The sequence below is a fragment of the Oncorhynchus nerka genome, linkage group LG6 (assembly GCF_034236695.1).
Source record: "Oncorhynchus nerka isolate Pitt River linkage group LG6, Oner_Uvic_2.0, whole genome shotgun sequence".
NCBI lineage: Eukaryota > Metazoa > Chordata > Actinopteri > Salmoniformes > Salmonidae > Oncorhynchus > Oncorhynchus nerka.
In genome coordinates this window covers 64,040,861-64,067,875 of record NC_088401.1, presented here as the reverse complement: position 1 = coordinate 64,067,875, position 27,015 = coordinate 64,040,861, and the positions used below count along the sequence as shown (strand labels likewise).

Sequence of the window (27,015 nt, the reverse complement as noted above, 5' to 3'; positions counted from 1 at the left end):
TTGCATACACTGAAGGACGAACATTCAGTGTATACAAGAAATTGGTTCTCACTGGTAAACATACTTCTAAATTCAATTGATTACAAGTTCTGTGTGATCTAGTTCCTGTGTGTGTGTCCTGGCTTTTCCATTTAAAATGTGTGTACTCCACAGTGCAGTTCTACTTTCAAAGACATCCGAGGATATGAGCTGAACTGAATGCATTATCAAAGAAGTCTAAAGTACAAGAGGGATGATGTTGATGTTCATGATGTTGTTTCATGGCTAATGCTCTACTGCTTTGTGTGAGAATTGGGCCCCTGCCCCTCTTCTAAAAAGTAAAGTCTTCTCGCTCTGGATGATTGAGATTGACCTTGGGATGAGGAAAATCTGTAAGGACATGTCTATTTTACACTCGTTCCTCTCTCTTCCTCTCCGTTTAACTGGGATATAGTCACTCCCGTTGTCTGTAGACAACATGATATCCTTCCTTAGGGAGCTTTTTAGTCATTCAGTTTTTATTGTTATTCTTTAGTTTTTTTATCCTCTTATGTTTGTTGTGTACTACATTTTTTCATCGTTTTTTCCTGTGAAGCAAGTTGCAATCCATGTCTGAAATGTGCTGTATAAATAAAGCTTGATATGATTTAATGGTAGAACATCAGTCCTTTGTGTAAAGACAAGGATTAAAAAGGCCTAGACAATGGCTGGTCTGGAGCTACCAAGGTTCCTAGAGATGAAAGGATTTTTAGTTAGACTATCTTCAATAGATTAGCCTTCATAAACTGACAGTAACTATCTTTGGTACCTTAATTATATTATTTCCTTATTTTCTGAGGAGAGTGTTGCCTTCAGCAGCCATTACACAGAGGGGGAAAGAGAATCATCTAAACCTCAGTGGACCAGACAGTTTAAATAAGTGGGGACAGGATGTTGACACTAGCAGATATGGCAGATTGTGCCCGCAACGTTTCCTCTCTTGTTGTTTCGGGGATCGGTGGATTCAGCAGTGGCAGGGAACAGACTCACAACGTGGCTGGTTTAAGGGAGTTGACATATGCTGATCAAGCCCGGATTTTCTTTGCCTCCATATTCCCTTTCATCGAAGGCTGTGAGAACCCAGAAGCAGGAGTATATTTGACAGGGCTGCTTTCAGCACCGTGGAAAAACATGCTTAGAAATCAAATTGTGCACATGAGAAAAGACAACAGAAGATGTGCCAGAGTGGAGTTGGCCTTCTGAGCAATCCATTGTGTTACAGATTGTTGTTTTTCCTCCAAAAATGAAGAGGCTGCAACTTGGAAAGCTTCAACCCAAATCCTGTTTAGTTAAGCTATACAACAAAAATACACCTTTGATGGTCAAGACAACACCAATTCAAGTAAGCATATTGTCAAACATGAACTTAAAGCATTTAAGTAGCAAGACTAATGGTTTAGAAAAGCCTGCCCTAGTAAGAATGACCATCTTCAATGATGTCCAGATTCCCTCCACCTCTGTTTTTAGAAGTAGCCACTGCCCAGTAGCTTGTCCATTAACAAATGTCAGTCCTATTGTATTGTGTGAACACTAAAAATAGCAATTGAATCCCTCCCCCTCCAGAAACTGTAGCTCAGAATGCATGTTGTTCCGCAGTGCAGGTACTGGCTTCTCCTTTATAAATCAGGGCAGGACAAAGTAGGCCAGAAGCTCAAACTACCTTTTTACCGGCGGAGCCAAGGAAGCCTGCGTTTGATTGTCTCCCAGACGACCACTATGCACGATGCCTCATTTATTTTATCACAGCACCGGCACAGCGTGAAGAAACAGGATATCGGTAGTTCTGCAAGGTAATGAAAGTCACTGGAAGGTTTTATACCTCGAAACCCATTGAAAGTCTACTCGTTATCTCAGTCATCTAAGGGAACATACTTTGTGGGTTTTTCACAGAGCTCTAAGAGAGACTCAATGGGACCACAATAGAATATATTCACATTTACACAATGGTACTGTGTAAAGAACAGTAGAGGCAACAGCAGCAGGCTTCCACTGGGAGAGTTTGGAGCCTTTGAAGCACAATTCATTCAAAGAGCTCCCTGCTGAATATGCGCAAGAGTTAAGAAGCTAACATGGTTAAATATGCACAAGAACACCGTTTTCAGTCAGGATCCTATTAAAAAAAGGAAAAGGACTGTTGAGCGCTTCAAACGCATTTATCAAAAAAGGACATTCTCCCAGAAACAAATGATGATACTTGTCATAATTTTCCAGCCGCATTACAAGAAGATGAAAATAAACGGGATCTTTCCGGACATGCAAGTGATTTGTAAATGGAAAATGAAGTTTAAACATTTTTTTCCTAGAATATTGATTAGAACAATATATACACAGACTATATCTTTCAATTCCTCTCTGGCAGTGAAATGGACTGCCTGAATATAATGCAAATGTGCTTTTTAATTTCACAAAACAACCCATTGAGAATGAAAAGGCAACATCTGAACTCCAAAGTAAATATGTGTAATTTTGCTATTGAAAAGTAGGCTGCTATACCTTTAAGATGAGGGAGCCATGAATCTTCTTGAGGATGTCATCCATCTCCATTAGTTTGGGCTGGATGAGGGAGCTGTGGGGTCCACTGATGTGGCCGATGTGGTCCAGGCCCAGGTAGTGCAAGATCAGAATGTCCCAGTCGTCTCTCTTCAGGGTGCTGTCCAGGTGACGCGTCACGTTGTTGTCAACCTAGGAAAAGTCAGGGCGGACATATAGTATCAACACAGAAAACTCCTGATTGTGTCATTGTTTCTGAATCTGACGAACTGTGTACAGTATAGGGGTGTGACGTTTAAACTAATTTAGGATCGTTAGTGTTTAGAAAAAATCTGTTAAGGAAGCTTTTTTTTTTTTTTTCAAAATCACAGTGCAGTTATAGCAAAACTACTATTAACGGTCCCAATCACGATCATAAAGGCAAAAACTTTAGTATTACAAATACCTAATGCAACAATGCTGTAAGTAGTAAATTATTTGCCATGGATATAAAGCGCTCAGCACGTCATCGTCATTAACAATTGGAAAAATAGTGAGACAGGGAAGCGACAGCAGCAAAGTTCTGTATGGCAATTCTTTGAGAAGTTAAACGAGAAGGCGATGAAACGCTAACTCTGCGAGGTGGAATTGAGCTACAGTGGCAGTACAGGTGCAATGCTGAAAGAGAGGCACCGTGAGACCCAACCCATTGCTGGCAGCAGTTCGATAAGGGGCAGAGTGAGGAATTCCCAGCGCTGGTTACAGAAATAATTGCAGTTGATATGCTGCGATTGTCAATGGTAGAGGAAGCCGGCATCAATACCCTAATGGCATATCTAGAACCAGACTAAAAGATGCCAGAAATCTGACATTGTACAATGATAGCTCTGCAAGTATAAAGCACAAGCTCTCAAACACCTTACGTGGCGATAACAGCAGATTGTGGGACGTCTGTGAACACGCTGTCATACATCACTGCAACTAGCCATCATATTGATGATAAGAAGCACGTACTGACAACTTGGAGGAGAGGCACACAACAGAGAACCTAAAACAGCATCAATACCATCATTGCTGAGTGGGTGAGGACAGCAGTAAGGTGAGCACTGTCTGGTATGGTTTCCACAAGTTACCACAGCCACAAATGTAGGGATGTATGTAAAAATGTATGAAAACAAGTATAAAACAAGTATATTTTTGGATAAGGTTAGCAGTGTGGTTAAGGTTAGGGTAAGAATTCAAATCACATTTTAAGAAGAGAAATTGTATAAATAGGCTGGGTTTGACTTTCTGGCAGTGGTAACTAGTGGCAAATGGTAGGCATATGGGGTCATATTCAGAACCACATATGAATTGTGAATTCACGTCTTTTTTACATTTAAACGTAATATTGTTTTTTACATTTGTCACATCCATAGTAGAGTATGTTTGAAGTATTACATAATAGAAAAAGATTCAACTTCAGTCAATATGACCCTGACCTTCAAACAGATAACGACATTGACTGACCTCGGTGTAGTCGGACACGAAGAAAGAGGTCGTGCCATCGTACTCCATGAAGTGCTTGGGGAAGAGCTTCACCCAGGTGTCATCCCCGTAGAACACCATCCGCTTGCCCGCTGCCTTGGCCTGCCAGATGAGGTTGTCCTCCAGCAGCGCTGGAGAGTTCAGGTTCATCACCACGTCGATGAAGCCTGGGATACTACCTGTGGTCAGGGCCTAAAGAGGGAGCAGAAGGGGAAGGGCCAAGGGAGTTTGTCAACCTACATACGTAAGCTAGCAATAGGCTAATTATGCAACATATTACCAGATGTAAAGGGTAAAAATCATTGTCTCTGTGTAGCCTATCAATGTTAAAGAAAGAGTAAAAATTATTGTCTCTGTGTAAACTATCAATCAGTGTTGTGTTGTTTGAGACCACCTAAAGTGAGACTGATTCAAGACGAAGACCAGAGCAAATCGAGTCCGAGTTAAGACCAATACCGGAGTGGGGGCACGACCGAGTCAAAACCGATAAAGAGGGGATCAAGGGGTCTGAAACAGAGTCGAGACCAGAGAAATGTGAGTCCAAATCAAGACCATTATTTAATTTTGTCAAACACCACATAATAGGAGTTCAAAATATCCAGTATTTCTGTGTTCCTATTTCAGAACAACATATGGATTCTTTAGGCATTCAGAAGTAAAAACAAATGCAGGCTGAGGGAAAATAGAGCCACTCTACAAATTATTACTAACCCAAACACAGTGGGGAACAATGGGCCTTCCACACCTTCAGAGAAGGGCTAAGGATTTATACAATTATTATTATAATAATATGTTTTTGTTGGAAAGGAAATGGTTAACACTGCTAGTCTCTGGGGATATACATCTAGCTAGCTAAGTCAGCCATTGGCTAAGGCGGCCATCAGAAGCTAGATAAAAAGGCATCAGCCAACTGTATTAGGGCAACATTTTGGAGTGACAGTGGAATCAATCACTCAACATTTTGACTTACTGGGTGGAGCTGTTTTACAAAAACATATGGAAGCGTCTGCCTTCTTGAAGGCCAACAGGTCCCTCACTGTTCAATAGCGAGCAGTAGCTTTCCCACGGTCAAGTAGCTAGCTTTTGTTGTCCGGCTAGTTTGCCGCTGATGCAGCAGGTGTTATCAAAGAGAATGTTGTTGCTAATTTGTTAGCTTCTCTCTTTTAAAGAATAACTTTCAACAAGAAGTTAAGTTTCAAATTAAGATAATCTGGTTAGTGGAACTGTATTTTTTATTGCAGCGTGCTTGCTGTTAGCCATCTCTTTGAGAATAACTTTTGTGTGAACCATTGTTGCATTTAAAGTGGAACTGAAAGCATTTTAGCATCACTCCGATATGGTCATTTTCACGTTTTCATAAATTCATAGAATGTTTGGGTATTGGCGTATACTAAGACATTTGTGAAAATGATGTAGTAATATAGAAAGGGCGAGTGGTAATGTATTTGGACAATTAGACAATGCAGTAAATAAAACATCGGTCTTGTCCAGGACCAGAGTCTATACAGACCGGTGTGCTATAGTCAATCACAGCTACACAAAAGCCACAAAATACACCTGAATGGATTTCTGCAAATATTGCATGTAAACACCATGGGAGTCCTCTTACATTTGGGAACTTTACACTCCTATTGATCAAACAACCATGAAAAGGTAGGCTCTCTCTAACTCAGTTATGCATATATCAACAACAATTTTATTTTACTAGGCAAGTCAGTTAAGAACAAATTCTTATTTTCAATGACGGCCTAGGAACAGTGGGTTAACTGCCTGTTCGGGGGCAGAACGACAGATTTGTACCTTGTCAGCTCGGGGATTTGAACTTGCAACCTTTCGGTAACTAGTCCAACGCTCTAACCACTAGGCTACCCTGCCGCCCCAAGATCAACAACTAATGCTAGCCAAAGCAAGATGAGCTAAAGTCTAACGAAGGAACATTAGATAAACCCTCTCGAACAGTTTCAGCTAGTTGGCCGTCAAAATTGTACTGATAAACGTTGGGGAATTTTAGCCTCCTTGTCCTTCTTCAGTTTGCCTACCATGCCTAACATGCTTGCCCCAAGCTAACTGGCTAGAGTTGGCTAGCTAACTACTTCCAGACATAAATGAGAGAACCCCTCACTCTGACCGTTTTACTCATAGTAGCAGAGCTGGTTAGGCTGCCTATATGTTATCTAGAGCGTTCTTGACTAACTATGACTATGAAGTTTACTGACACCGGCCATATTAAGTGGGTGTTGCGCATTCGTAAATGAATTCTTAGTTCTCAGACGAGAGTGCTCTGAAATGAGAGGAGATAGCGAACTCAAGAGATATGCTAACTGGATAACAGTCGTTCAAGTTCTTGCTAGCTAACCAAATGACACCTGCATCTCTTAACTGTGTATTGCCACCGAAAAACAATGAGGGGGAAAAAAATCAGTCACTCGCCCACCCCTCCAATGGCATGACATGACATTCTCCTAGCAGCTAGCGTTGGGCTCCGTGTTTTTAGCTTGCTACATACATAGAAATGCTAGCCTATTAGCCACGTTATGACTGACTTGTGATCAATGCCTTTGCTAGTTAGATTGTATTAACATTACCAGACCGTTTTTGTCCAGATTATTGAGTCATTGAAACTGAAACATGGCAGCAAACAATGTACCAGGCCAGCTCTGATTTACAACCTGATAGCAATACTTCCTGCACTACCAAGAAATGTATTGGTTAATTATATTAATCATACATTGAACTGCATCCATCTCTTCTGCCAAATATGCCTTAGTGTACGTCATGGAAAGTTGAGTCAAATCTATTTTTAAAACTTAAAGTTGGTTCTGTAGCATAAACTGGGAATTTTATATTTTTTACTGATATAGTGATATTATTCTATTTCATATCTGTAAAGTAGTTGAAACACTATCAGTTAGACTTTAAGTCACTGTTTACTCTGTGTGCTAAACATGAAAAGTGTTTCTAGAATGGGAAGTAATAGTTGTACATTTCAATTGGATAATGCTTAATGGTTGTGTTTTTGTATTCTTATGATTGGAACCTACTGGCTAATTATGTCCAAGTCTATGGACTGCTTATACTTTAACATCATGCTGTGTGTGACTGCTGTCTTTCCATCAGCCCTATGCAGTGGTGCCTAGAGAAGTGGGTATACTCTAATTTTGCCAAAAAGTTCCCAAATGGCCCGCCCAGCGAAGAAAAGGCACGTGTGTGAAATTTTTTTTTGTATGTATGTTTTTTAAGAGTTTTCCTATAGATCTTTCTGATTTTCACTTAAACATTATTTTTTTTTAGAAGAAGACAACTTTGATCATCTAAGTCTTCAACAATGCTGAAACCACATCAATCTGATTGGGTGGGCCTGTCAGGGCCTAGGCCCATCCACGTCTTCCCTACAAACAGCACATCACAAAAAGCCTACTAACCAACCCTTAGAAGTAAACTTTTTCAATACCTGGTTTGCATACCCATTGTTGCCTTTGTTAGCATTTACTGTTAGATCTTATGAATTGAAACATCTTTCCTACCATACCAGCTACCGATTGAGCTGGTATGGTAATCAGTTGAGAGCTGCACACTTGCTGCCTGCAGATGATTTTCCGCTGAAACTAGGCTGTGTGTGCAGTGCGCATTTGAATATATTTCACAGGCTTTGCGATTGTGTAGGCTACTTTGTGCATGACTTCTTTATTGTACTACATAATTGATAAATCATATACCTCCACTACACTACCATGATATGCAGTAGAGATTAAGAAGTGAGTATACGCAATGCCCACAAACAAAAGTGGGTATACGGCTTATACCTGTGTATACCCTCCACTGCACCACTGGCCCTTTATACTTTACAAAAAGTGCACTTTCCTACAGTGTGTGCTGGAATTACGATTGCTGTCCTTTCAGAATCATGAACCTGTCACACACTGAAGGCCTATAGAGGCCTATAGGTTCGCCAGTGCACAAACGTGTCTATAATAAAGGCTGTTAATTAAGATATTAATGTTTTAATAGAAAAGTAAATATTTGGCCAGAAGAAGCACTTTTATGCGCCCTCTGAATGAAAGCTGATAACTATGAGTGTTTTACTCTGCTGGTCTCAGGAAGAAATTACGAGTCCTTACTAGAGGTCGACCGATTAATCGGAACGGCCGATTAATTAGGGCCGATTTCAAGTTTTCATAACAATCGGAAATCTGTATTTTTGGGCGACGATTTGCAGATTTTTAAAAATGATTTAATCTTTATTTAACTAGGTAAGTCAGTTAAGAACACATTCTTATTTTCAATGACGGCCAGGGAACGGTGGGTTAACTGCCTCGTTCAGGGGCAGAACGACAGATTTTCACCTTGTCAGCTCAGGGGATCCAATCTTGCAACCTTACAGTTAACTAGTCCAACGTAATAATGACCTGCCTCTCTCTCGTTGCACTCCACAAGGAGACTGCCTGTTACGCAAATGCAGTAAGCCAAGGTAAGTTGCTAGCTAGCATTAAACTTATCTTATAAAAAACAATCAATCATAATCACTAGTTAACTACACATGGTTGATGATATTACTAGATATTATCTAGCGTGTCCTGTGTTGCATATAATCTGACTGAGGATACAAGCAAACGTATGTATCTATCTAAGTATCAGCAGATCTTCGTTGTGCGTCAAGCATTGCGCTGTTTATGACTTCAAACCTATCAACTCCAGAGATGAGGCTGGTGTGACCGAAGTGAAATGGCTAGCTAGTTAGCGCGCGCTATTAGCGTTTCAAACTTTACTCGCTCTGAGCCTTGGGGTGGTTGTTTCCCTTGCTCTGCATGGGTAACGCTGCTTCGATGTGGTGGCTGTTGATGTGGTGGCTGTTGTCGTTGTGTTGTTGGTTCGATCCCAGGGAGGAGTGAGGAGAGGGACAGAAGCTATACTGTTACACTGGCAATATTAAAGTGCCTATAAGAACATCCAATAGTCAAAGGTTAATGAAATACAAATGGTATAGAGGGAAATAGTCCTATAATAACTACAACCTAAAACTTCTTACCTGGGAATATTGAAGACTCATGTTAAAAGGAACCACCAGCTTTCATATGTTCTCATGTTCTGAGCAAGGAACTGAAACGTTAGCTTTCTTACATAGCACATATTGCACTTTTACGTTCTTCTCCAACATTCTCCATTGCATTATTTAAACCAAATTGAACATGTTTCATTATCTACTTGAGGCTAAATTGATTTTATTGATGTATTATATTAAGTTAAAATAAGTGTTAATTCAGTATTGTTGTAATTATTATTATTAATTATTACAAATATTTATTTTATTTAAAATCGGCCAATTAATCGGTATCGGCTTTTTTGGTCCTCCAATAATCGGTATCGGCGTTGAAAAATCATAATCGGTCGACCTCTAGTCCTTACTGTCCGAGACGGAGTACAAATGTATCCGAATATGTGGTCTCAAGACCATACTCGATTACTACAACACTGCTATCAATGTTACAGAAAAGGTCAAAATCATTGTCTCCCTGACTACCAATGTTATTTCGTTATGCTAGCATCAACATTTACTAAAGTGTAATTTGCAGTAGAAATAGGCTAACACCAGAGCTACTGCAATTACAATGGGAAATGGGTGTAAGACTGTGTTCCAAACAGTCACTGAATGACCAACTGTGTACCATAAACAATTCAAGTAGCATTGTATCACATGCTTTTGTGTCCTCCTCAGCTAGTTAAAGCCAATGAAGCAACTCACATAGGCCTGGATGTTGTTGGCAGTATCTCACTACTCAGTCACATGCGATGCATATCAGCATGTTTTCACACCGCAACGCCTTGCATAATCACTGTGATTTCTCACAATCAGGAATTCTGGGGCAATTAACCTTCGGTCAGCCTCACAGAAGGAAGCAGAAAATGGTGCGAAATCTAAACCACGTGATGGATTCCATGATTTGTTTTCCTCCACATGGTTGTGCAGGTGTTTTAGTCCATTAGTGCAGCGGAGCTAGCAGTAGTTGGGAGGGCCTGCTGGCATTTGGAATTCAAGCAAAACTACCAGAATAATCTACATTTAGGCTAGGCCAAAACTGAAGGAATTAGGCCTAATTTTAGCAGCAGAATGTCTGAATGACTGCAAGCATGCTTGCCTATATTCACATACTCAGTGCATACTACTCAACACTGCCAGAAAACCTTAGCACTCTAGCCTAACATATCTCACACTAGCCTAATTGTCAAAACAACTCCACTCAAGGATTGACCAAAGAATAGCAAGCCTAGGGGGATGGTTGGCAGTGAGCCAAACACAGATGTGAAGATACAGTGGTGAATAAAATACTAAAACCAAACACTAATTGTTAATCATTATTTTATCTTTTGTACCATTGTGTTTTATTATCTCGTGGGAAAAAAGGTCTGCTAAATCTGGCTCTGGCACCATTTTAAAGTTGATGACGCTGTTGCCCAAGTCATTAAAGTCTTCGGAAATAAATTATTTTGGTGCTTTAGTTTGGGAAGTCATCATGGATATGCAGTTTTTTAAACTCCCCCAGATTAAAATAAAAATACGTTTGAAGTCGGCGGCTGGGGACAATGCCCCCCTACTCCCCCAGTTTTACTCTCCAGTGACACTTCGGTTCTCTTAAGAGATGTATTTTTACACAAACTCCAAAAGGAGGTAGGGCATCATTGAAAATAAATTATATCGCTTCAATGCTGCATGTCGTTAGATCATGAGAGGAACAAGATTTGATAAAGAATCGATGTGATACGCTTGACAATCACCTACCTATCAACTGCTTCACGAACATGATCAAAAGCTAGACTAAAAAGGGGGGTAAACTGTCAATCCAAGGAAAAAGGAACTCCTAAAGCTGACATTTACAGTGTGCTGAAAGTACAAATAGCCTACCTCAGATAAAGCCATTTACTTTACCTTGGAATACTAGCCAGAATATTTGTTCATGGAAGCAATTGTTAAAACTACAGTGCTAGCATTTTTCTAAAGCTGAATGATCTACTATTCAGAACCCCAAAGTGGTCCAAATGGATATCTTTAGATCACTACTCTGCCACAGTGTCAAACCCTGATTGGAGCCAACTTATTCATTTTCAAGCTAGGCCTACATTTCCAAAGTCAGCAGAAACTTTAGATCAATGCTTGACTTTTGATCTTAAGCAGGCTCTCTACACAAACCCTAGAGCAGCAGTTCCCAACTATTTCTATTCCGGGGACCACCATTTGTGAATGTAACAAATTAAAGGCCTATTGTTATTATAAAACCTTAGCATTATGAAAAGTTATGCAAAATTGCCTAGAATACTATTAATACTCCCAACTGTTATCTTTGGAAGACAAAAATCTAAAATAAATAAAACAATGTGAACCACCTGTAGGTTGAAAACCACAGTTCTAGGGACAACACCAGTCTATCCATTCATGATGGTTCTGCTCACACAAACAACACAACCCTCCATCTGGGAGAGAGAGAACTCAGTTGAAGACTGCACCGGCTTGTTCTTAGATGTGGTGGGAAAACACTCAGATGCAGGAGAAAAGCTTGTATCAAGCATGGTTTCTACCGATTTCATCATTGGGAGGCTGGGGAAACACAGGATATTTGTTGAGGCGACTCCTTCTCCTGCATAGGATGTGACTAGCAGGCAAAATAAATATGTTTGTTGAGCATTGGAGTCAATGGAGAGAATATCTAATGTTGGGGCCTGGTGGAGGAACAGAGGAAACCAAGGGAAGCCTTGTCTGAGCTCTGAAAGAAGCAAGGACCAGACACAGACGCATATTAGTCTGTGTCCGAAACAAAGTAATCATCACTAGTATGTTCAGGGAACACGCTGAAACGCAAAATGCATTATTGAGACTTAGCACTAAGGAGGGCCTCAAAAATGCAACTAGCATTGCATAAGAGTTATAATGGGGGAGGCAGGTAGCCTAGTGGTTAGAGCGTTGGACTAGTAACCGAAAGGTTGGTGGATCAAATCCCCGAGCTGACAAGGTAAAAATCTGTCGTCCTGCCCCTAAACAAGGCAGTTAACCCAATGTTCTCTGGGAGGCCGTCATTGTAAAGAAGAATGTGTTCTTAACTGACTTGCCGAGTTAAATAAAGGTTCAATTTAAAAAATACAAACATTAAAATAAGCTAGGTTCATTACAAATGAGGACAGAGATATGAGCATGTCCTAAAATGGACACCACTGGTGCCTTTATATCAGCAGGCTTATTATACTTTTCCCCAGAGTCTTAGTAATGCAGATTATCTGATTGCTTTGTTCTTTTCCCAGGGCATTTTATTTTAGTCCTACATATTGTCCAGAAACCAATATTCTAAACTCAGCAAAAAAATAAACTTCCCTTTTCAGGACCCTGTCTTTCAAAGATAATTCGTAAAGATTCTAATGACTTCTCAGATCTTCATTGTAAAGGGTTTAAACACTGTTTCCCATGATTTTTCAATGAACCATAAACAATTAATGAACATGCACCGGTGGAAAAGTCATTAAGACACTAACAGATTACAGACGGTAGGCAATTAAGGTCACAGTTATGAAAACTTAGGACAATAACGATGCCTTTCTACCTACTCTGAAAAACACCAAAAGAAAGATGCCCAGGGTCCCTGCTCAGCTGCGTGAACGTGCCTTAGGCGGGCTGCAAGGAGGCATGAGGACTGCAGATGTGGCCAGGGCAATACTTTGCAATATAAGTAATGTGAGACATCTAAGACAGCGCTTCAGGGAGACAGAACGGACAGCTGATCGTCCTCGCAGAGGCAGACCACGTGTAACAACACCTGCACAGGATCGGTACATCCGAACATCACACCTGCGGGACATGTAGCGGATGGCAACAACAGCTGCCCGAGTTACACCAGGAACGCACACTACCTCCATCAGTGCTCAGACTGTCCGCAATAGGCTGGAGAGAGGCTGGGGACTGAGGGCTTGTAGGCCTGTTGTAAAGAGGTCAGACATCACCAGCAACAACATCGCCTATGGGCACAAACCCACCATCACTGGACCAGACAGGACTGGCAAAAAGTGCTCTTCACTGACGAGTCGCGGTTTTGTCTCACCGGGGGTGATGGTCGGATTCTCGTTTATTGTTGAAGGAATGAGCGTTACGCCGAGGCCTGTACTCTGGAGCGGTGTCGATTTGGAGGTGGAGGGTCCGTCGTGGTCTGGGGCGGTGTGTCACAGCATCATTGGACTGAGCTTGTCATTGCAGGCAATCTCAACACTGTGCGTTACAGGGAAGACATCCTCCTCCCTCATGTGGTACCCTTCCTGCAGGCTCATCCTGACATGACCCTTCAGCATGACAATGCCACCAGCCATACTGCTCGTTCTGTGAGGGATTTCCCGCAAGACAGGAATGTCAGTGTTCTGCCATGGCCAGCGAAGAGCAGGGATCTCAATCCCATTGAGCACGGCTGTGACCTGTTGGATCGGAGCGAGAGAGCTAGGGCCATTCCCCCCAGAAATGTCCCGGGAACTTGCAGGTGCCTTGGTGGAAGAGTGGGGTAACATCTCACAGCAATAACTGGCAAATCTGATGCAGTCCATGAAGAGGAGATGCACTACAGTACTTAATGCAGCTGGTGGCCACACCAGAAACTGACTGTTACTTTTGACCCCCCTTTGTTCAGGGACACATTATTCCATTTCTGTTAGTCACATGTCTGTGGAACTTGTTAAGTTTATGTCTCAGTTGTTGAATCTTGTTATGTTCATACAAATATTAACACGTTAAGTTTGCTGAAAATAAATGCAGTTGACAGTGAGAGGACGTTTATTTTTTTGCTGAGTGTATATCCTCCTCCCTGAGCAACTGTCATCTTCATTATTTACTGAAGAGGATGACTAACCACACACACATCACTATGGGTGAACACAACATTCAAGGGAAAGGTACATTGAGATGAAAATGTATAATGGATCTAAAGCAGAACTGAAAGAAACTCCTCATTCTTCCTATTATAATGGAATAAAAAAGGCTAATGTCTGATTTATTGATTGATTTGTCAAAACATCTTTCTCATAAACCCAATGATCCTGATTGGCATTTCACAGGTGGATGAATCCAAATGCTGCAAATCCTTGCAACCCTCATGGAAGTCGTGTCCAATTTAGGGTCATCATGAGCAGACAGGTCTACACGATTTCAGCCCGGTTTCCCATACCCAGAGTAAGCCTACACAACTGGATATTTACACTGCTGCTACTCGCTGTTTGTTATCTATGCATAGTCACTTCACCCCAACCTACATGTACAAATTACCTTCACTAACCGGTACCCCCCCCGCATTGACTCTGTACCCCCTGTATATAGCCTCGTTGTTATTTTACTGTGTTACTTTCTATAATTTAGTTTAACTCTTTCTTGAACTGCACTGTTGATTAAGGACTTGTAAGTAAGCGGTAAGGTCTAGCTAGATATGTTGCATTCGGCACATGTGACAAATAAAGTTTGATTTGATATTAAACATGCTTAATGAAGATTCTCAATTTAAAAAGTGCCACTCCTGGAAATTTAGAGATGCCTTGTCTAAATGTTGAGAGCGGATAGCCATTTACTATACACGGTGTTATAGCCTAATTCCCTTTACTGTAACACATAGGCCTATTCAGGCAAGACATTTCATTTGGAAGAAGTCTACCGAATTCCTTTACTCTTTCTTCCCTCACCAAAACATATTTTTCCTAGCAGTATGTTCTTGTTACAGTGAAACTGACGGTTTAGAAATTATACACCGGCAACAAAAACGTTTTCCTATGTGTCCATTCCAATGAACGGATATGGATGGGAAAGGCAGAGCTAGAGCTGAGAGGTAATTCTTCAGAAGCAGAAATTTCCTACTGGGAACGGACAAGTCTTTGGAATGCTAATGAGTTCAATTTGTGCATGTGTAGAGCAAGTTGTCAATCTGAGAAAAATAACTTCACACAAGTGTTTTTAACAGTGCAACCTGAGGGCATGTGTGAAAGCGTTCGTCCCTGATAAGTAGAGATTAACTTTAATTTTCCAATTTCTGGACCAAAGCAATGAGCAAAAGGGTCATTGTTGATGAGTGCAGTGGCAAACATTTATCATCAGGGAATCATCAAGTACCACTAGTCCTGTGATGAGCTTGTGTTCACTCACTGGTCTTCGCTTAATAACATAGGCTTCACCTCATTTCATTGTTATTAAGTCTGGATCACACACTACGAACTGCAGTATTTGAGACAGCATAGCCAGTAAAGTATGGCGACCCTGAGAAAGACATCCAAAAATAGACAGAGCCAAAAATACAGGCTTGGTCTTCACCTCGACAACCATATTTTTTTTCAAATGGCCCCAATTTCACCTTTGTCAAAGGAATAAACCATATACAATCTAACTCATAAGAGAACTCCCTTTCTGCAAAGGTCTTCTCAACTCTGATTGGGTGATTTCTGAACACACCGTTGCTTTACCTGCAAAGGCATTATTCTGTCCTGAAAATACTTTCTCTTATCACTTAAGTGGGTAGGAGAAGTGAAAATAATCCAGGGAAACTAATTGGAATGGGCCTGTGTGAGTGTATGCCTATTATCAACAACAGGAAACTGGGCCACAAAAGCCTTTCCTATGTGCCTCACAACACAAGAGCAGCTCTACCCAGAGTACAATTCTGGCAATATGTACAGTACCAGTCAAAAGTTTGGGCACACCTACTCATTCAAGGGTTTTTCTTTATTTGAACTATTTTCTACATTGTAGAATAATGTCGAAGACAAGAAAACCACAAAATAACACATGGAATCATGTAGTAACCAAATAAATGTTAAACAAATCTAAATATATAGCTAATCTTTGCCTTGTTTCCAGCTTTGCACACTCTTGGAATTCTCTCAACCAGCTTCACCTGCAATGCTTTTCCAACATTCTTGAAGGAGTTCCCACATATGCTGAGCACTTGTTGGCTGCTTTTCCTTCACTCTGCCGCCCAACTCATCCCAAACCATCTCAATTGGTTTGAGGTCAGGTGATTGTGGAGGCCAGGCCATCTGATGCAGCCCTCCATCACTCTCCTTGGTCAAATAGCCCTTACACAGCCTGGAGGTGTGTTGGGTCATTGTCCTGTTGAAAAACAAATGATAGTCACGCTAAGCGCAAACCAGATGGGTTGGCGTATCGCTGCATAATGCTGTGGAAGCCATGCTGGTTAGGTGTGCCTTGAATTCTAAATAAATCACTGAAAGTGTCACTAGCAAAGCACCCCCACACCATTACACCTCCATGCTTTTATGCTGGGAACCACAAATGTGGAGATCATCTGTTCACCTACTCTGCGTCTCACCAAAAATCTCACATTTTCACTCGTCAGACCAAAGGACAGATTTCCACCGGTCTAATGTCCATTGCTCGTGTTTCTTGGCTCAAACAAGTATATTCTTCTTATTGGTGTCCTTTAGTAGTGGTTTCTTTGCAGCAATTCGACCATGAAGGCCTGATTCTCCTCTGTCTCCTCTGAACAGTTGATGTTGAGATGTGTCTGTTGAACTCTATGAAGCATTTATACTTGAGCTGCAATCTGAGGTGCAGTTAAATCTAATGAACTGCAGCAGAGGTAACTCTGGGTCTTCCTTTCCTGTGGCGGTCCTCATGAGAGCCAGTTTCATCATAGCGCTTGATGGTTTTTGCAACTGCACTTGAGAAACTTTCAAAGTTCTTGAAATGTTCCTGATTGACTGACCTTCATGTCTTAAAGTAATGATGCACTATCGTTACTCTTTGCTTATTTGAGCTGTTGTTGCCATAATATGGACTTGGTCTTTTACCAAATAGGGCTATGTTCTGTATACCACCCCTACCTTGTTACAACACAGCTGGCTCAAACGTATTAAGAAAGAAAGAAATTCCACAAAATAACTTTTAACAAGGCAAAAGCATTTCGGGTGACTATCTCATGAAGGTAGTTGAGAGAATGCCAAGAGTGTGCAAAGCTGTCTTCAAGGCAAATGATGGCTACTTTGAAGAATCTCAAATATAGTTTTGATTTGTTTAACACTTTTTTGGTTACTACATGATTCCATGTGTGTTATTTCATAGTTTTGATGTCTTCACTATTATTCTACAATGTAGAAAATAGTAAAAATAAAGAAAAACCCTGGAATGAGTAGTTTTGACTGGAACTGTATATCCAATGAAATATTTATTTTCCTCAACGATTCTCTCAATTACATCCTTCCCCAAACAGCCTTTTCTGGGATCGTTCCTGTCAGACAGCCAGAGGCTGGCTGATGTACTCCTAATGAATGGGCTGGTTCTCTGGGTGATTCTGATTTAGTTGGCTGTGTCATACCAGTTGATTGGGTGCACTGCAGTGATTTGGGAAGACGCAGTATTCCATGACTGCAATCTTGCACTGCCATCTTCTGGTAGGAATGAGAACGTCTCAAAGTTCTGCTGATTATTCTTTACTGCTTATTCAGTGTAGGCTATTTGTGGCAGCTGTTTGAATCAAAGTTTACATTGAAAATCTAGAAATGATCTATTTGGCCTAATTAGCCTACTTGGTGCTAGATCCATGTTGACATTTTAAAGTAGAGTAATGTAATCAAATGTCTTCAGAATAAGGTGGTAGAGTACAACTTTTCTGTGTCTCTTTGAACCACATAACCTATAGATTTAATGACCTAAGTGGTGACTAATACGAGAGATGTCAAAGGTTCAGGCTGCTACACAGTCACTACGGAAGCTCTAGTCTAGAGTGGTTGGTTAAATTGTGTTTAGGAACATTTTTAAACTCCATGGTTAAAGTAGTGAGAAATATATGTAATTGTCATAAAAATCTGCGAGAGTGCTTAATTTACTATCATCCTAAATCTTTAATTATTTTGACATTATTAATTATTTAAATGGTGGTTTGGGCCCTGAATTCTGATTGGCTAACAGTCGTGGTATATCAGACCCTATACCATGGGTATAACAAAACTTTTATTTTTAATACTCTAATTACATTGGTAACCAGTTTATAATAGCAATAAGGCACCTCTGGGTTTGTGGTATATGGCCAATATACCATCACTAAGGGCTGTATCCAGGCAATCTGCATTGCGTTGTGCATAAGAACAGCCCTTAGTTGTGGTATATTAGCCATATACCACACCCCCTCGGGCATTATTGCTTAATTATGCTAATTTCCCTATGGTGAACAGGACATGTTACTAGAGACTTAACGTTTTTACCCCACAACAATTAAAGGAAATACACATCCTTTTTACCTCAAATTGGTGATATTAGTCTTAAAATGTATAGTCATCACGATCTCACAAAATCGATTGCTTATCAGTATCTCTTGTTTAGTATCGGTGTTCGTGTTGGGACTTAACCCAGCTGTCATTTTCAGACTACGGTGGCTAGAAAGAAAAAGAAATGAGGCGCTCCTCCCATAAACATCTCTGGCCTCACATGAATTCATGGATTTGAAGGTTAAGCTATCACTCAAATTAAAGCCAATCGCCATCGCTATTTAGAAACCGACCTGAGGTGTCTATTCATTTACACCTTATGGAACAGCGGGGACTAAGAAGCAACACAAACATAGGCATACAAACACACGATAGCATACGCACTATACACACACGTACACATGGACTGTACTGTATATATATGTGGTAGTGGTGGAGTAGGGGCCTGAGGGCACACAGTCTGAATGTAATGTTTTTAAAATTGTATGAACTGCCTTAATTTTGCTGGACCCCAGGAAGAGTCCATAATAAATACAAATACACAAACTGTTCACATCCACCTTGTTGGCGGACAGAATATTTTGCAGGTTTAAAGCTTATTTCCTGCAATTATAAAAAATTTGGCATGGGGTAAGGAGAAAATGTTGCCGTTTTAAAGCAATTTCTTTTGCAATTCTATACATTTTGTCACGTCTAATGTGTACTCATGTGATATTTGAGTTACTCAAACATTACAACAAAATCTATGGGCTAAAAAAACATAGCTATAAAACATTAACTGACATGGGCTAGATGAGCTGGACATTTCTGACAAGTTAAAAATAGCTCTCTAAGGTATGCAACTTTCAAGAGTAAGATGAAAGACGGACTGAGTTCCCCAGCTTTGAGCCTCACACTGTTGTGGAAATTGACCCACTATGCTGTTTACTTTTTTTGCATCGACATCATATCGCAGAGTCTACCTTTAATCAATACAGCAAATCACTTGGGTTAGTTCTCTAAAAAGACATCAGTTCACACAGGCTCACATTTTGAATTAGAAAAAAAAAACATTTTAGGAATTTTGTGTTTGGTCTGCTGACGGAGTTCATAATGGTTTACAACTCAATCAATGAATCAATAGAAACTGAGCCCAGTTGGGTGGGTGAACAATCATCATGCAAGGTTAAACACTGAACATATGACAACCAATGAAAAGGTATACCTGACTGTGTCACAATCACAAAGCAACATATTCACCATAGAAAAGAAAACCCCTGCACACGCCATATTACCTCTGCATATTTATTGCAATATCGTGAGTGAGGGAGTTATCTATTCTACAATTAAGTTCTAAAGGGCTATAATTCCCATACCACAATTTATTTGTATTTAACCAGGTAGGCCAGTTGAGAAAAAGTTCCCATTTACAACTGTGACCTGGCCAAGATAAAGCAAAGCAGTGTGACAAAAACAACAGAGTTACACACAAACATACAATAACACAAAAGAAAAGAAAAATATAAATATCTATGTACAGAGTGTGCAAATGTAGAAGAGTAGGGAGGTAGGCAATAAATAGGCTATAGATGCAAAAATAATTACAATTTAGCATTAATACTGGAGTGATAGATGTGCAGATGATGATGTGCAAGTAGAGATACTGGGGGCGCAAAAGAACAAGACGCTAAGTAATAATATGGGGATGGGGTAGTCGGGTGCGCTATTTACGGGTCGGGGCGGCAGGGTAGCCTAGTGGTTAGAGCGTTGGACGAGTAACCGGAAGGTTGCAAGTTCAAAACCCCCGAGCTGACAAGGTACAAATCTGTCGTTCTGCCCCTGAACAGGCAGTTAACCCACTGTTCCTAGGCCGTCATTGAAAATAAGAATTTGTTCTTGCCTGGTTAAATAAAGGTAAAATAAAAAATAAATAAATTACAGATTGGCTGTGTACAGGTACAGTGATCGGTAAGCTACTCTGACAGCTGATGCTTAAAATTAGAGAGGGAGATATAAGACTCTAGCTTCAGAGATTTTTGCAATTCTTTCTAGTCATTGGCAGCAGAGAACTGGAAGAAAAGGCAGCCAAAGGAAGTGTTGGCTTTGGGAATGACCAGTGCAATATACCTGCTGGAGCGTGTGCTACAGGTGGGTGTTGCTATGGTGACCAGTGAGCTGAGATAAGACAGGGCTTTACCTAGCAAAGACTTATAGATGACCTGGAGCCAGTGGGTTTGGCGACAGATATGTAGTGAGGGCCAGCCAACGAGAGCATACAGGTCGCAGTGGTGGGTAGTTTATGGGGCTTCGGTGATATAACAGATGGCACTGTGACAGACTACATCCAGTTTGCTGAGTAGTGTTGGGGGCTAATTTGTAAAGGACATCGCCGAAGTCAAGGATCGGTAGGATAGTCAGTTGTACGAGGGTATGTTGGGCGGCATGAGTGAAGGAGGCTTTGTTGCGAAATAGGAAGCCGATTCTAGGTTTAATTTTGGATTGGAGATGCTTAATGTGAGTCTGGAAGGAGAGTTTACAGTCTAACCAGACACCTAGGTATTTTAAGTTGTCCACATATTCTACGTCAGAACCGTCCAGAGTAGTGATGCTAGTCGGGGGGAGGGTGCGGGCAGCAATCGGTTGTAGAGTACTTAGTACTTAGCACTTAGTTTTACTAGCATTTAAAAGCAGTTGGAGGCCATGGAAGGAGTGTTGTATGGCGTTGAAGCTCGTTTGGAGGTTTGTTAGCAGTGTCCAAAGAAGGGCCAGATGTATACAGAACGGTGTCGTCTGCATAGAGGTGGATCAGAGAATCACCAGCAGCAAGAGCAACATCATTGATATAGAGAGAAAATAGTCGGCCCGAGAATTGAAACCCTGAACCCTAAATTAGAGTTAGTTATGGTGGCGTTTCACATTCTTACCTTGATTCTGGGCATTGTAACTGTAGGAGGTCTTGCCTTGGCCACAAAGCTGTGTGTGGAGCCCCTCTCCACCAAGTGCCTGATGTAAGGCATGTATTTTCTCCCATTTGGACCAAACACAAAGTCCTCCCTGAGAGCATCGATCAACACTATCACTACTCTCTTGAAAAGGGCGTCCGGGACTTTGGAGGAGTTGAGGGATCTTCCTGCAATGCCAAAGAAAATGCCAGTTACCAACACATTATAGCCATTGTAGACAACACCGAGGAACAAATGGGTAGGATAGCATTTATTCGGTGTGCAAAATAATGACTGTATTACCTTGTCATTCAAGCAATTACCTAGCTAGCTATCCAATGCACAACATCAACATAGCTAGCTGAGAGCATAGTATAACAATATCACACTAATTGAGCGTATAGCTAGATAATGTCAACACAACACACCGGTAAAGGGTTCAGGCGGAACATCTGACAACTTGCTCTTCGATGAAAAAGAAGATTTGATAGGGACTGGGAAAAATCCCCTAAGAAACAAGGCAATGCCTAATACCTCCAGTATGAGACAAAAACAGGCAAAAACAGACGAACGTATCCTCATTTTGCTGACTGGCTGGCTTGCTAGCTGACTACTATGATATGAAAGGATACACGTTTTCTTGACAACAGCGTTTGAATGAATCCTCTGACTCTTGCACTAGCTACACTGATAGCTAACGTTAGCTAGCTAGAGCTTGCTTACTAGCAGTTAGCTTGCTGTCATGAATGGCTCTCTCGCCGACTAGTTCGCTAACTCGCCCCAATTTTGCAAAAGTATTTTTTCTTTACAATAACAAACAAAACATTTTGTGGCATATTCATCACCACTGCAAAACATGTGTTTACACCAGTTGAAAAATTATTTCAGGAGCTGAAGCTATCAACTGGTGTTTTGACTCATGTCCGTGTTGGTTTAAACCAGCTACGGGTAGTCGAAACAGTCAAAAAAATGTACATGAAATTTGTGTAAACTTCGAGAATAATCACAATACGTCCAATGATTTATATACACAACCAATGATTTATATACACATCATTGAGTGAAACATGTTTGGAAAAGATTCAAGCTATTGTCGATATTTGTGATTTTTTAAATAAAGACAAGTTAAATGTATTACATGTTTGTGATAAACTGAATGGCCAAAAGAGAGATTTTTGGGTAAAATACAGTAGCTAGGCCAACCTTTTTGGATACAACATAAAACAGCTCGTGGTTTGCTGTAATGATTTATTTTGCAAAGCTCTGAGGTGAAGGTTCCCCTGGGTACAAATCTAAAATCAGCACCCTCCCCCAAATCTAACCTTAATGTCCTACTCCTGTCTCCTTTTCAGCTCATTTATCACCTGATGTATTTAGTAAAAGTCACATCTCAATAGCGAATCCAGGTATCCTCATGACACAGCACAAGTGGGGGGGTGGGCCTTTCCTCTTTAAATTTTTTTTAATCCTTTAGTGTGTGTACTTTACTGTATTTATGCTTGGGATATCACTTTTCAACAGTAAAGGCGCCCGCATAAATAGGTTCAGTTTGCTCCTTTCAGAACTTAGCTAGGCGAAGCAAACTTCTGCACTTGCATACTCCCTAAAGAGTATGTACCCAGAAGCTAAACTTCTGCACTTGCATACTCCCATACTCTCTTTGCTTAAAAAAAACAAGAAAAAAGCAGCAATATTACTGTTGTTTGTCCCTCTTGAGCCTGTGTAGCAACAACATAGCCATAATGAAACCTTTTCCCTCAATCGGATAGAAGGCTCATGCTCTCATAATGTCAGTGCCCGGAGAAGACACGTTTTCGAGGTGAGCAGGATGATTATGAGATGGCGTTAACTCAGATGCCACCGGGCCGCAAGCAAAACCAGGCGAAGAGGGATATTGGGACAGGGACACAGAAAGATAGATTTCTGAGGAGGAATGGAGGGGAAAAAGTGGAAGAAGAGATCGAAGAGAATGAGGAAAGCAGAGGTTGGATTTGAATTTGAGGAATATGGCAATACAAATGGAGATGGGGTTTCAAAGAAGATTGGTGTCAAGTGCAAACAGAGTGAGCCGAGCGCCAGACAAAGTTCTGGAGGTGAAATGAAGTGAATGAGGGCGAGTTAAGTGAGGTGGAAGATGTGGTGAAGAGCTCGGAACCCGAGCCAGGGATCAATGGACATGATAAAGAAGAATCTGGTCCAGTAGGAGTGACAATTTTGGAGAAAGTGGATCCTTGCCTTTTGGCAGATTCATTTGTGGTTTCAGGATGGGTGGGAAAGGCGTTGGATGCAGTTGAATCAGTGAAGGTAACCTGTAGTGGACTTGTGATATTTGTTTGTGTTTCCTCTGACCAGAGGGAGCAGGCACTACATGTCACCCAACTTGGGTCAAGATCTGTTGCGTGCTTTGCTCTTAGGAACAAGGCACCATTGAAAGGAGTAATTTCTGAGGTCGTGTTACGTTTGGAGGTGGAGCAATTGAAGTTGAATATTCCTGGTGTTTGTGATGCCTGCCGTTTGGTGCGACACAGACCAGTGGTGAGCGTTTGTGAAATAGAGGAGTCACTGTCTTTTAGAGTTTTGAGTCAGAGTCTTTACCCAACAAAGTCATGTTAGGATATATCAGTTATGGGCCTCGCGAGAGCTGCAGCGGTCTAAGGCACTGCATCGCAGCAGTCTAAGACACTGCATTAATACAGCCCAGTCTGTGTCACAGCTAGTCGTGACCGGGAGACCCATGAGGCGGCGCACAATTGGCCCAGTGTTGTCCGGGTAGGGGAGGGTTTGGCCGGCTGAGATTTCCTTGTCTCATTGTGCTTTAGTGACTCCTTGTGGCTGGCCCGGGCACCTGCAAGCTGACCTCAGTTGTCAGTTTGACAGTGTTTCCTCCGACACATTGGTTCAGCTGACTTCTGGGTTAAGCAAGCAGTGTGTCAAGAAGCAGTGTGGCTTGGCAGGGTCATGTTTCGGAGGACGCATGGCTCTCGACCTTCGCCTCTCCCAAGTCCATAGGGGAGTTGCAGCGATGAGACAAGACTGTAACTACCAATCGGGGAGAAAAGGGGTAAAAGTAAAAAAAGAAACAAAAAAAGTATATATCAGTTATCCTGTCAGAGCTTTTGTGTCAAATCCACTGCGCTGTTTCAAGTTTATGGTCATATTGCAGCAGTTTGTAGGAGGGAGATTCCAAGATGTGCAGGGAGGGCATGTGTGCAGGGAAGGCATGGCCTAGAGGACTGTGTAGTTTCGGTGGATAAAGTTGTGTGTGTCAACTGTAGGTGTGCCATTGTAGGTGTGCCCATGTTGCTGGGGATCAGAAGTGTCCAGAGCGAAGGAGACAGGTTGAGGTGGCTAGAGTTAGTTTAGTGCAAAAGGTGTTGTTTGCTGAGGCAGTGAAGAAACTAGAGGAAGATGGGTCAAGGGTGAGGGATCCTGAGAGGATGACTGTGAGTAGGAGGTCTGTGCCAGCACAGAGTGTTGCAGGTTTAGGTTTTTCCATTTATGTTTTGAGGTTGGAATTGAACACGTATAATACATTAGCACATAGGGCGCACCGATTGGTGTCGCTTCATTAGTCAGTATGTGTTGCACCTGTGACAGTTGCCATCTTGTTAGTGGGAAGGTGTTTTAACTGTGCTGGCCCAGGTGCTGTTTAAAAGTGGCTGACCCAGCGCTCCAGTTATTTTTTTGTCATCTGGCAGGCCGACTGGACCTAGCTATCTCGGCTGCTGGCCGGACCTACAGTACCAGTCAAAAGTTTGGACACACCTACTCATTCAAGGGTTTTTCTTTATTTTTACTATTCTCTACATTGTAGAATAATAGTGAAGACATAAAAACAATGAAATAACACATATGGCACATATTGTGTAATAAACAAAAAAGTGTTAAACAAAGCAAAGATTCTTCAAAGTAGCTACCTGTTGCCTTGATGACAGCTTTGCACACTCTTGGCATTCTCTCAACCAGCTTCACCTGGAATGCTTTTCCAACAATCTTGAAAGAATTCCCACATTGTCACATTCTGACCTTAGTTGTCACGCCTTGGTCTTAGTATTTTGTGTTTTCTTTAATTATTTGTTCAGGCCAGGGTGTGACATGGGTTTATTGTGTTGTCATATTGGGGTTTTTGTAGGCATTGGGGATTGTGGCTGAGTAGGGTGTCTATCATAGGCTTGGCTGCCTGAGGCGGTTCTCAATCAGAGTCAGGTGATTCTCGTTGTCTCTGATTGGGAACCATATTTAGGTAGCCTGGGTTTCACTGTGTGTTTGTGGGTGATTGTTCCTGTCTCAGTGTGTTTGTATTTCACCAGATAGGCTGTATAGGTTTTCACGTTCCGTTTCTTGTTTTTGTATTGTTCGTGTTTTTCTATATTAAAGATGTATCGAACTAACCACGCTGCATTTTGGTCCGACTCTCCTTCGACGGAAGAAAGCCGTTACATTAGTTCCTTTTTTATGTCGTTATTTTAGTTGGTCAGGGCGTGAGTTGGGGTGGGCATTCTATGTTGTTTTTCTATGTTTCTTTTCTGTTATATTTCTATGTGTTTTGCCTAGTGGTTGTATCCTGTGTTAGTGTTTTCACCATACGGGACTGTTTCGGTTGTTTGTACTTTTGTGATTTTGTTCCGTGTTCTGGTGATTTATTAAATATATCATTATGGACACTTACCACGCTACACATTGGTCTGATCCTTGCTACTCCTCTTCTGAGGAAGAGGAATTCCATTACACACATATGCTGAGCACTTGTTGGCTGCTTTTCCTTCACTCTGCGGTTGCCAACTGCCACTAAACCCCCCAAAAGACACAGCCATAACACTTCCTGAAAAAAGTCTGAATAAATATAAGATATATCAAGAAATCTGTCATTTTTACATTTTTGACGCACAATTTTACATCTAGCTAAGATGTTTACAAGTTAAAACATGTGCATGGAAACTAGTAGTTGGAAACTATTTTTTTCCTGTTTATCAAAAGTGTTGGAAAAACTTGTCAATAATCAACTGACTGGCTTTTTTGATGTCTATAATATTCTCTCTGGTATGTAATCTGGTTATGTTATGGATGTGTCACCGCAACCTTAGATTTGGGTATGTCATTTTAGGAGAAAATTTAAAAAAGGGTGGATCCTTAAGAGATCCTAAAGAATGTCACCATTGTCATTTTAAGCAATGTTGTGCTGCTATTTTTATTGACTTGGCCAAAGATTTTGATACTGTAGATCATTCTATTCTCGTGGGCCGGCTAAGGTGTATTGCTGTCTCTGAGGGGTCTTTGGCCTGGTTTGCTAACTACCTCTCTCAAAGAGTGCAGTGTATAAAGTCAGAAAATCTGCTCTCAGCCACTGCCTGTCGCCAATGGAGTACACCAAGGCTCAATCCTAGGCCCCACACTCTTCTCAATGAACATCAACAGCATAGCTCAGGCAGTAGGAAGCTCTCTCATCCATTTATATGCAGATGATAGTCTTATACTCAGCTGGCCCCTCCCCAGATTTAGAGTTAAAAGCTCCAAAACAAAGATTTCTTCGTGTCCAACAAGCCTTCTCTGCCCTTAGCCTTGTTCTGAACACCTCAAAAACAAAGGTCATGTGGTTTGGTAAGAAGAAGAATCTCCCCACCGGTGTGATTACTATATCTAAGGGTTTAGAGCTTGAGGTACTCACCTCATACAAGTACTTGGGAGTATGGGTAGACAGTACACTGTCTTCGTCTCAGCATATATCAAAGGTGCAGGCTAAGGTTGAACCTAGACATGGTTTCCTCTATCATAATTGCTTCTCTTTCACCCCAGCTGCCAAACTGTCTAATGTTAAAGAAGTCTTGAGGTATTGCTCGCCTGAGGTAGAGTACCTTATGAT

General features: G+C 41.3%; 1 protein-coding gene across 1 annotated transcript in view; it reads right to left on the bottom strand.

Annotated features, from left to right (window-relative positions):
• LOC115130837 (GPI ethanolamine phosphate transferase 2-like) overlaps window positions 1-22,091 on the bottom strand; it is a 118,571-nt gene extending 96,480 nt beyond the window's left edge. The window contains exons 1-4 of the mRNA XM_029662353.2: window positions 21,584-22,091; window positions 21,138-21,343; window positions 3,997-4,206; window positions 2,512-2,700 (exon numbers count right to left, since the gene is read on the bottom strand). Coding sequence (XP_029518213.1) covers window positions 2,512-2,700; window positions 3,997-4,206; window positions 21,138-21,343; window positions 21,584-21,737 — 759 coding nt within the window. The 5' untranslated portion in view covers window positions 21,738-22,091. The remainder of the gene's footprint in view (window positions 1-2,511; window positions 2,701-3,996; window positions 4,207-21,137; window positions 21,344-21,583) is intronic.
• Between the last annotated feature and the right edge of the window lie 4,924 nt (window positions 22,092-27,015).